We start from the raw sequence: 11,580 nt of genomic DNA, 5'->3' as shown, positions 1-11,580 counted from the left end.
GAGATGATGAGATCTTCCTGTCACTTTCGGTTTGGAGCGCTGCGGCTACAGACAGGAGATACACTTATTAAAGTAGACACACACACACACACACACACACACCATCCCAGAGGCCGTTTTTACTCTTTTTAAAATGATATTTATTAAATCTTTACAACCTTTTTAAATTAAATAAGTTCCTGATCTGAGCACGTGCACGCGCTGAACACGCCGTCACTCACTCTCGGATCCACACAGCGCTGCCAGGAGGCGGCAGGAGGAGCGACAGGCGCTCTGACCAATCAGAAGGCTCGGGGCGTTTCTGCGTCGCGACTCGGACCAGTAGGAGCGCAGAGAGGGTAGTGGTGGGCGGGGCTAGGGGCATTTTGTCGGCATGTTCTCGGAAGTGTCGGTGTCTCCTCAGAGCGCTCGCGAGCAGCGGAACCTCGCGCTCACTGACCCGCCGCGCGGCTTCATCCGGTTCCAGGGACAGTTACACACGGAGTCCACTTCCTGTAGAGCGACGGGATTGAAATGTTGCACTTCCGGTGCTCTCCTGTGCTGAAGGAGTTCTTTCACGTGAGTCTGAAGCGTCCGTTCGTCCACCTCGCGAGAGCGCATGCGCAGCAGCAGCACGCAGCAGCGGCCCGCGATGAGCGGCGGATCCCCGCGCGGGGGCTCTCGCCCCGCCCCCCGGCATGGGCCCGGGCCCTGTGCACCCGCACCGAGGGGGCGGTGACCGACGGGGCGGGGCAGCAGCAGAAGGACGGCCCAGTCCAGGACTCCGCCAACGACAAGTAAGAGCTGCTGCACTGGCACAGGTCTCCATGGCAACCGCATTGCACCATTTTACACACTGCATTAGGATGGATCTCAGGCGTGGGTCCGGTCACGTGACCCGCAGGGAAGAGGGGGAGGGTTCATTGACATTAGTGGGTGTGTAAGAGGCTCATAAATAACTTTATACATATGGAAAGTACCTGAGAGGGTGTGGTCATGTGACTCAAAGCCTGTACCTATAAATATAAACATGGATGTAACTTTAGTGATAGTTCTGAGAAGAGAGCGCGCACACACACACACACACACACACACACACGTTCACGCTGGACTCCAAACATCACGCTGTACCTACCCGTAGACCCTCCGACAAGCCCCTCCCTCACCTGAGCCGCACGGCGTTTCACACTGAGCGTTGTGGGCGTGTATGAAGGAGGATTCTCCATCATCACAGTGGCACTGGACAACAATTTTTGTCCTTTTTCGCAACCCAAAGACTCGCCCTTTGCGACGTTCCAAAATGTAATTTCTCTGCAAACCAAAGCCCTAACGTAGGGGTGTCAAACCTGATCCATAAAGGGCCGTGTGGCTGCAGGTTTTCATTCCAGCCATGCAGCAGCACACCTGATTTGGCTTATTCAATCAACTGACACACCCACCCTTTAATCAAGGGTGGGTGTGGCTGCAAGTATTTGACTGTGTGAAGACAGTTCAGTTGATTGAATGAGCCAAGTCAGGTGTGCTGCTGCATGGCTGGAATGAAAACCTGCAGCCACAAGGCCCTTTATGGATCAGGTTTGACACCCCTGCCCTAACGTCTGGAAACCACCTGTCCTACACTTTCAGTTCACCACTCCAAAAACATTATGGTGATCAGGGCTTCCACTATTACATTTATTTAAAAAAAAAAAGATATCACTTTTTTTCAGACTGTGTTTGAACCAAAATCTGATTCTGGACGTCGCTGTTTTAAGTGTTGGTTAAAATCTCTTCTTTAGCCGACACTGGTAATGAGGCAAATAAATAACTTGGTGCAAAAAAAAAAATCAACCTTTGTATCATCTTGCACTATAGAAGGATGTCCAAATCCATAAAACCCTCCTCCATGCGCTGCACGAGCTGATTCTGAAACTGAGAGTGCGCAGTGTGGAAGCTCGTGTCCCTCGTCAGAGCTCTCTGTATAGACCTTCATTTACTGGAGGATTCTGTTATTACATTCCTGGAATCTCTGACGAGGGCAGAGCAAAGAAAACACCCTGCCAGCTCAGAATTCCGAAGGTCTAATCAACCCCGAGTTCAGCAAATCAGAACCGAGTTTATTGCCGAGTCCATTCTCACGTCCAGGGAATCTGTTTTGGTGGTTGGTGCTTGAACAGTTAAGATTGAAGAATTTAAAAAAGGCAAAAGTAGTAACATCGTAAATAGAATTAAAGCCGCAAGCGGCCTCGACGGGCCCTCGCGCCAGCGGCCAAGGGGGGCGGGGGCATGCGTCCCCGCGAAATACCTTCCACAGCTTCTTTGGCAAGAGACATTACTCCCACAATGGTGACAAAGCACAGAATTGGACACAGAGTACACGGTGCGCTGAGATGTTGTCATGGACAGAACATTTTATGCCATGGCTTCCCAACCAAATTAATGTATTTACCTCATCAGTCACCAAGCTATAGCTACATAGGATTGTCTTCTGTTAGACATCTATTAGTCTGTATGTAACGCTACAACACTTGCTCCCGACTGCCTACCCATTCCCCACAAGTCATGTGTGTTTAAGGCAACCAAAACAACATACTCCTGGTGCCTCATGATTGTAAACACCTCTCCTGCAACTGCTACAGCGCAATGAGCGCCCCCAGTGGTGAAAGTTCACCAAATTTGGTATACATGTCAAGGGACCTATGAAGAGTTGTTTTGTAAAGTTTGATCAAGTTTGACCAATCAGAAGCCGAGATATAAATTGTTGCCTGAAAACAGCGCCCCCAGTGGCAAAAGTTCACAAAATTTGGCACATATGTCAGGTGACCTGTTAAGAGTGTGCGTATCAAGTTTGATCAAGATTGAGAAAATAGAAGATGAGATATTGATTTTTGAAGAATAAATTTTTTGGTTTCTCCCATGTCAGTAGGTGGCGCTATGCTGCACATGAGCGATTATGAGTTGGAAAAATAAGTGTCTACAACAGCAACGTACTATCACAAGGTAGTGGTGTGAAGGAGAAGCGTTATGGAATTATTTACCAAAAACCTGTTTCGGAGCAATTGCGTTGGCCAAAAACAGCGCCCCCCATGGACGAAAATTCCCAAAATGTGGTGTCCATGACATGGGAGGTAGTAAGAGGGTGGCCGTGAAGTTTGACCAAATTTGAGGAAAGATTGGATTTTTTGCCCAAAAATAGCGCCCCCAGTGGCGAAAAATCACAGAAATTGGGTAACATGTCAGATGCCCAATGAGTGATTTGCGTGTGAAGTATGAGCAGTTTTGAGCAATTTGAAGATATGTTATGAATTTTTAAGCATGTAAAATTTTGCATTGAAAATTGATTGACGTATAACTTCTGAACGGTTTATTCTACGTGAAACGTATTTAGGAACTTTTGTCAGCCGTGTCTGTAGATGATGTGTATCAATTTTGGTGACATTCCTATGAACGGTCTAGGAGGAGTTGCGCCGTCTTCGTGGCCATGCATTTCGCACAAAAGTGAAATTACCTCACTTCCTGTAGGGCGTGGCTAATGCATAGGCATTACATTTTTGTCCGGCTGAGTGAGATACATATGCGTACCAAATGGCATGCCACTACTACAAACTACATGGCAACCAGGCACCTTAATGCGGGAGGCCAAAATCACAATGAGTTAGGGGGCGCTAAAGAGGCCCTGAGGCCCGCCTGGATCTGGGCTTCTGGTTCTCAGTAGCGGTGGGAGTCTAAGAAAAAGGAGCCAAATTTCGTGCGATGTCGACCATGGCAAGCGCCCCAAAAAGGGTCTTGTAAAGAGTTTGCTTGCCAAGTTTGACAAATCAGAAGCTGCAATATCATTTCTGCCATAACCAGCACCCCCAGGGGCGAAAGTGCACAAAATTTGGCGTACATGTCAGGTGAGCTATGAAGAGTTTGTGTATGAAGTTTGATGACAATTGAGTAAACAGAAGATGAGATATAGATTTTTGAAGAATAAATTTTTTGGTTTTTCCCATGTCAGTAGGTGGCGCTATGCTGTACATGAGTGATTATGAGATGGAAAAATAAGGGTCCACAACAGCAACGCACTATCACAAGGTAGTGGTGTGAAGGAAAAGCATTATGGAATTATTGACCAAAAACCCGTTTTGGAGAAATTGCGTCGGCCAAAAACAGCGCCCCCCATGGACGAAAATTCCCAAAATGTGGTATACATGACATGGGAGGTAGTAAGAGGCTGGCCGTGAAGTTTGACCAAATTTGAGGAAAGATTGGATTTTTTGCCCAAAAATAGCGCCCCCAGTGGCGAAATATCACAGAAATTGGGTAACATGTCAGAAGCCCAATGAGTGATTAGCGTGTGAAGTATGAGCAGTGTTGAGCAATTAGAAGATTTGTTATGAATTTTTTAGCATGTAAAATTTTGAAGTGAAAATTGATTGACGTATAACTTCTGAACGGTTTATCCTACGTGAAACGTATTTAGTAACTTTTGTCAGCCATGTCTGTAGATGATGTGTATCAATTTTGGTGACATTCCTATGAACGGTCTAGGAGGAGTTGCGCCATCTTCGTGGCCATGCATTTCACACAAAAGTGAAATTACCTCACTTCCTGTTGGGCGTGGCTAATGCATTGGCATTACATTTTTGTCCGGCTTAGTGAGATACATATGCATACCAAATGGCATGCCACTACTACAAACTAAATGGCAACCAGGCACCTTAATGCGGGATGCCAAAATCACAGCGACTTAGGGGGCGCTATAGAGGCCCTGAGCCCCGGCCAAGTGTGGGCTTTTGGTTCTGAGTAGCGGTGGCAATTCTCGGAAGTGGCGCCAAATTTCGCGCGTTTTCGCCCATGGCAAGCGCCCCGAAAATGGCCCAACAGCGGAGAAAAATAAAGAAGAATAATAATAGTGAACTCTTACAAGAACAATAGGGCCTTCGCCCTATAGGGCTCGGGCCCTAATAAAAAATGAGAAGAATATAAAAATTTGAAAAGTGGGCATGTTTAAGGAGTCTGTGTGTGAGTTATTTTGAAGTCCAAGCTGTGCAGTATGATCCGGAATGTGCAATAAAAGATCACAGAATGAAGAAGACCATGAAATGTGTAAACCACAGCTCAGAGACGACGTGCTTTAATGTCACAGATTGAAGGCGTGAGTTTAGAGATTAGAGTGGGGTCTCGGACCTTATTGATGAGGCAGCTGCAGTGGGGAAAAGCTGGTCAGCTGCCCCCTAAAAATGAAAAGTTCCTCCGATCATGATGCATTTTTGTTTTTATGTTCCTTTTGGTAAGAAAACACACTGGGTGAAATATTTTGACAAAATTCAAAAGTTTACTGGTGGCACCAGGAGCTCAAAGTTATGGAAAAAGCTGCTATTTTATGACTTTTATGACAAAATTTCAATCACTTTTCATGAAACATTATGGCACCTTATAGAGTATACCAAATATCTTAGATCCACATTTTTAGTCCATATTCTAAATATATTATCAAGCACAGTTTGAGTTTTAGCTGTTCATTGAATCATTGTTCAACTACTTTTAAACAATACAAATGTATTATGAATCACATTAATGCTTCTCAATCCCTTGCAAAGGTTCTTAACATGATCTCTGGCTCACAAGAAATCAATAAATGGAGTCCAACATTGTGATTCAAACCTTACGCGAAAACATAAAATAAGCGTTTTTTGGCAAAAAATGAACCTCATGGTGCCACCGTTAGACTTTTGAATATGGTCAAAAAATTTTACAGGATGTCTTTATTGGTGAAAAGGAACACCCAAACAAAAACGCATCAGATTTTATGAAAGTTGAAAGGGCAACTGATGCGCCCTAGTGCGCAAATCATGGAAACTCTAGATTTCATTGAAAATAGTACAAAGACAACATATCATGTGTTGTAATTGGGAAATTTTTATTGTTTTTTGAAAAATTTCTCCTCATTTTGAATTTGATGTCAGCAACACGTTTCAGAAAAGTTGGGACAGGGGCGTGTTTACCGCTGTGTTGCATCACCTCTACTTTTATCAACACTCTGTAAACGTTTGGGAACTGAGGAGACCAGCTGCTGTAGTTTTGAAAGAGAAATGTTGCCCCATTCTTGCCTGATATACAATTTCAGCTGATCAACAGTTCGGCGTCTCCTTTGTCATATTTTGCGCTTCATAATGCACCAAATATCTTAAATGGGAGACAGGTCTGGACTGCAGCAGGCCAGTTTAGCACCCGGACTCTTTTACTACGGAGCCATGCAGTTTTGCGGTTGGCGTTGTCTTGCTGAAAGAAGGAAGGCCTTCCCTGAAAAAGATTTAGTCTGGATGGCAGCATATTGCTCTGAAACATGTTTATATCATTCAGCATTAATGACGCCTTCCCAGATGTACAAGCTACCCATGTCATGTGCACTAACGCCCCCTCATACCATCACAGATGCTGGCTTTGGGCCGTGAACTGATAACAAGCCGGATGGTCCCTCTCCTCTTTAGCCTGGAGGACGTGGTGTCCATGATTTCTAAAAAGAATTTCTACTTTTGATTCGTCAGACCTCGGGACAGTTTTCCACTTCGCCTCAGTCCCTCATGAAAGAGCTCGGCCTCAGAGAAGGGGGCGGTGTTTCTGGAGCTCATCTCATTATCTGTAGCCGCTTTATCCTGTTCTACAGGGTTGCAGGCGAGCTGGATCCTATCCCAGCTGACTACGGGCGAAAGGCGGGGTTCACCCTGGACAAGTCGCCAGGTCATCACAGGGCTGACACATAGACACAGACAACCATTCACACTCACATTCACACCTACGCTCAATTTAGAGTCACCAGTTAACCTAACCTGCATGTCTTTGGACTGTGGGGGAAACCGGAGCACCCGGAGGAAACCCACGCGGACACGGGGAGAACATGCAAACTCCACACAGAAAGGCCCTCGCCGGCCACGGGGCTCGAACCCGGACCTTCTTGCTGTGAGGCGACAGCGCTAACCACTACACCACCGTGCCACCCGGGTTTCTGGATATTGTTTATATCTGGTTTTAACTTGCGTTTGTGGATGGAGTAATGGAGTGTTTTCACAGACGATGGTTTTCTGAAGTGTTCCTGAGCCCATACAGTGATTTCCATTACAGACACGTGTCTGCTTTTAATGCAGTGTCTCCTGAGGACCTGAAGATCACAGGCATCCAGTTAGGCCTGTTGTGATATTTGATATACCGATTTATCATACGGTAAATGAAATTCTCATTTCATTATCTGTATTCGCTTTATCCTGTTCTACAGGGTTGCAGGCGAGCTGGAGCCTATCCCAGCTGACTACGGGCGAAAGGTAAGTGCGGGACAGATGTGCTGTATGTGTTGCAGTAGTGCACATTATGCAGGTGTTTCATGGCAAGTCAAATGTTAGCCTTAGCTCCACTACCCAGTATAATAGCTGTCTTGCTAACGTTAAACACACCTGCATAATGTGCACTACTGCAACACATACAGCACATCTGTCCCGCACTTACACTTTGCTGAATTAATTCAGTATCATAGTCGCCACTGAAGTCCACTCCATCCTTGTTTACCGTCAATGGATCGGTCACTCGTCAAACAGTCCGCCAGAATACGAGTAGGAAATGGCCGCAACAGCTTCTGGGGGAATGGCTGAGCGCAGCTGTCAGTCAAACACAAGTTAGCCAATGGGAATGCTTTCCTGGACAGCCCACCCACACGGGAAGTTTGTGCCAAAACTGCAAGCAAAAAGTCCGGGAGCGCAAACGAGAAAGCTGGAATCGCAACCACAATAAATTACGGCAAACAAAACTGAGAAAGATGCGGAACAAAAATAAAAGGTTTCTGAAGAGTAATAGACTGATATTTTGCACGATTACACGAATAATTTGTTTGGCAGTCTAAAAACATAGACTTTTTTTTTTTTGTATTTTGATTTGTTGTTTTTGTTTGATATTTCAAAAGTATTGTATGAACATTTTGGCACAAAATTGATTCCATACTGCAGCCTCATGGAACGCAGTGTTTAAGGCTCCGGATGGGTTTTATTTCCATTTATGAGGGAAAGGAACATACACCCTCCTGACAGTCAGTGCGCTATTCGCTTGTAAAACACATTTACAAATTGGTAGAATGAGTTCATCATCACATGCAAGATTTGCAATTAATCAAAGGAATTGCATATTATTATTATTATTATTATTATTATTATTATTATTGAATTACTACAATTCTGAACTTTGGATTTTAAAAGTCTGGACTTTGGAGAGATGATGGATACTCAACGGAGCAAAATATTGTGACCCTCTAATGTTGACCTGAAGTTGGCATTGGGTTTTTGTCCCCACCAGTGTTAATACCAAACCTACGCCCTTGCCTACATGTTATCTCATTCTAATTGTTGTTATTTTTATCCAAATGACAGCTGGCAGTACGTTGTCACTTTGCACATTTTGTTTATCTGGGTGTTAATCTTTGAGAAACTGGATTGGCAGCATGTTGTCTGTGAAGAAAAGAATGTCTTTATTACCCTGTGCCAAGTTAATATTTACTTTTAAAGTGCAATTTTTATATATATATATATATGTGTGTGTGTGTGTGTGTGTGTTATAAGTGCAATAATATCGTTTATCGCAATAATTTCTGAGACAATATATCGTCCAACAAAATTTGTTATTGTGACAGGCCTACATCCAGTGTCAGTTTTCAGCCTTGTCTCTTGCATACAGAGATTTCAACAGATTCTCTGAATCTTTTAATGATCTTATGGACCATAGATGATATGAACCCCCAATTCTTTGCAGTTTTACATTAAGGAACGTTGCCAACTGGGCGGCACGGTGGTGTAGTGGTTAGCGCTGTCGCCTCACAGCAAGAAGGTCTGGGTTCGAGCCCCGTGGCCGGCGAGGGCCTTTCTGTGCAGAGTTTGCATGTTCTCCCCGTGTCCGCGTGGGTTTCCTCCGGGTGCTCCGGTTTCCCCCACAGTCCAAAGACATGCAGGTTAGGTTAACGTGGGGCGGCCTTGGGCTGAGGTGCCCTTGAGCGAGGTACCGAACCCCTGACTGCTCCCCGGGCGCTCTGGTGTGGCTGCCCACTGCTCTGGGTGTGTGTGTGTGTGTGTGTGTGTGTTCACTGCTTCAGATGGGTTAAATGCAGAGGACGAATCTCACTGTGCTTGAAGTGTGCATGTGACAAATAAAGGTTTCTTCAATTAACCAAATTAGTTTTTTAGCATTACACAACTTTTTCAGTCTTTTGTTGCCCCGTCCCAACTTTTCTGAAACATGTTGTTGACATCAAATTCAAAATGAGCAGAAATTTTACAAAAAACAATAAAAATTTCCCAGTTCCAACATGTGATATGCTGTCTTTGTACTATTTTCAATGAAATATCGGGTTTCCATGATGTGCAAATCATCACATTCTGTTTTTATTTACAGTTTACACAGCGTCCCAACTGTTTTGGAGTTGGATATCTGACACAGACAGTACGGGTGTGTTATAGTGACGTTATTAGGATCTCGTTACAAAGAATTTTAGAAAGTCTAAAACTAGATTTAATCTGATTAAAGCATTTAACTTGCTAACCCGCACGCTGTATATTATTAGATAACTGAGCAACAAAGAAACCCAACAATTTAGTTTTTTTTAACTTGATGATGTGAATGAAATGATCAGCGCTGTGTTTTCTGAAACGACTCACAAAACGGAGTCCCTGCTGCCTCAGAACCCAAATAAACAAATCCGCTCATTTACGACGTGTGTTCACACTGAAGCTCAGAGCGGCGCGCGCGCGCACACACACACACACACACACACACACACACACGCGCGCACGCTCGCTCAGATTCTTCACAGTGTACTGTGATTAGATACGAGTGAGTGGATGTTTTGAGACGAGCGAGCTCAGCTCCAAACCCCGTCTTTTGATTTGTTTGGTTCATTCGTTTTGTTTGTTTTATTGAACCACATCATTATTAACAAACCAAGCTGAAGGAAATCAGCACAGGATGGGTTTCAGGATGGATGAGTTTACACTTTCAGCACTTTCTCCGCTCTGAATTCTGCATTCTGATTGGTCAGTAGGTGTTTAATCATTTCCTGTTTCTACAGTAACGGCTCATTCACAGCGATTCATACGGTGGACGGAATGATACGGTGAAATTTCCGTAAAGTCAGGTTGCTGTGGTGTCCGAGGAATAAAACACTTCATGGAGGAAAATAATCCGCTGTGCCGAGCAAATGTTTCTCACACAACATTTATTAGAACAGTTGTTCCTAATTTTGTTGATTATTAAACACATCCACGAGGGGATGACGGCCGGAGTGCAGAGTCCAGGGTTGGACATTAACTCTTTAATCCAGTCGTATAAGCAGTAAGATTTTTCATCCTGACCAGAACCTTTTTATTCCTGTGTATTTATGAGTTCCGTGAAAGGAAAGTCGTAAACTTTGTTAATCTAAAAGCAGGTAGAGTTCTGATCATCGTTCTGCTTTAATGATTCATAATTTTTCAGTAAAAATCAAACTTTAACTGGAACAATAAACAAAAAACATCCAAAGCCCCATTCCGGTGTGTGTGTGTGTGTGTGTGTGTGTGTGTGTGTGTGTGTGTGTTCTAACCCCGTACCTGAGCTGCAGTTTTAAGAGTTATGCCGCTTTTCCACTACAAACGCGGCTGAGTCGGGCTGAGCCGTGCCGTGCTGAGTCGGGCTGAGTCGGGCTGAGCCGTGCCGTGCTGAGTCGGGCTGAGCCGTGCTGAGTCGGGCTGAGCCGTGCCGTGCTGAGTCGGGCTGAGCCGTGCCGTGCTGAGTCGGGCTGAGCCGTGCCGTGCTGAGTCGGGCTGAGCCGTGCCGTGCTGAGTCGGGCTGAGCCGTGCCGTGCTGAGTCGGGCTGAGCCGTGCTGAGTCGGGCTGAGCCGTGCCGTGCTGAGTCGGGCTGAGCCGTGCCGTGCTGAGTCGGGCTGAGTCGGGCTGAGCCGTGCCGTGCTGAGTCGGGCTGAGCCGTGCCGTGCTGAGTCGTGCTGAGTCGGGCTGAGCCGTGCCGTGCTGAGTCGAGCTGAGTCGGGCTGAGCGGGGCTGTTGGAGTTGCATTTCGACTACAACCGCGCTGAACCATGCTGGCTGGAAGTGGGTGGACACATTGGGTGGAGTTAGCGAAAGTGGGTGGACGTCACGTGATGTCGTTAAGCAGCGCAAACAGTGACATCAGTGAGCTTTTAAGCGGTAGTCTCACGACCCGAATAGTAAACAATAAACATGGAGGACATGGAGTCGTTAGTGTTGCTGGTCTTGGTGCTGTGGCTTGTTGTCACCGACAACGCGGACAGATACTGGCAAGAGCGTATAGATGAGGCGAGGCGCATAAGGCTTCAGAAATTCTCGTAATTCGTAATTATTCTCCTTCCGGGTTTGCGGTGTTTACAGATCCCAGCGCGCTCGCGGGGCGTGTGTGGGCATGTGAGGACACTCCTCCTCACCAATCAGTGCACAGGGGAGTGTCTGCTCACGCCCCCAGCCTCACTCGGCACGGCTTGGCTCGCTTCAGCCCCACTCCAAAACAGTGCGAGTTTTAGGGGCTAAGCAGGGCTGAAGCGAGCTGAGTCGTGCTGGTTTTTGGTAGTCGAAACGCGAGCCGTGTCGGGCTGAAGT

General features: G+C 45.8%; 1 protein-coding gene across 6 annotated transcripts in view; it reads left to right on the top strand.

Moving 5' to 3' along the window:
* Positions 1-376: 376 nt before the first annotated feature.
* glsb (glutaminase b) overlaps positions 377-11,580 on the top strand; it is a 122,733-nt gene continuing 111,529 nt past the window's right edge. For 2 of the 6 annotated variants that reach the window (XM_060930461.1, XM_060930462.1), the window contains exon 1: positions 377-776. In XM_060930461.1, the coding sequence (XP_060786444.1) occupies positions 514-776 (263 nt within the window). In that variant the 5' untranslated portion in view covers positions 377-513. The remainder of the gene's footprint in view (positions 777-11,580) is intronic. The other 4 variants (XM_060930463.1, XM_060930467.1, XM_060930466.1 and 1 more) reach the window with 4 other exon arrangements.

Source organism: Neoarius graeffei, chromosome 9, assembly GCF_027579695.1.
Source record: "Neoarius graeffei isolate fNeoGra1 chromosome 9, fNeoGra1.pri, whole genome shotgun sequence".
NCBI classification, from domain to species: domain Eukaryota; kingdom Metazoa; phylum Chordata; class Actinopteri; order Siluriformes; family Ariidae; genus Neoarius; species Neoarius graeffei.
This window is presented reverse-complemented; position numbering and strand designations above follow the sequence as displayed.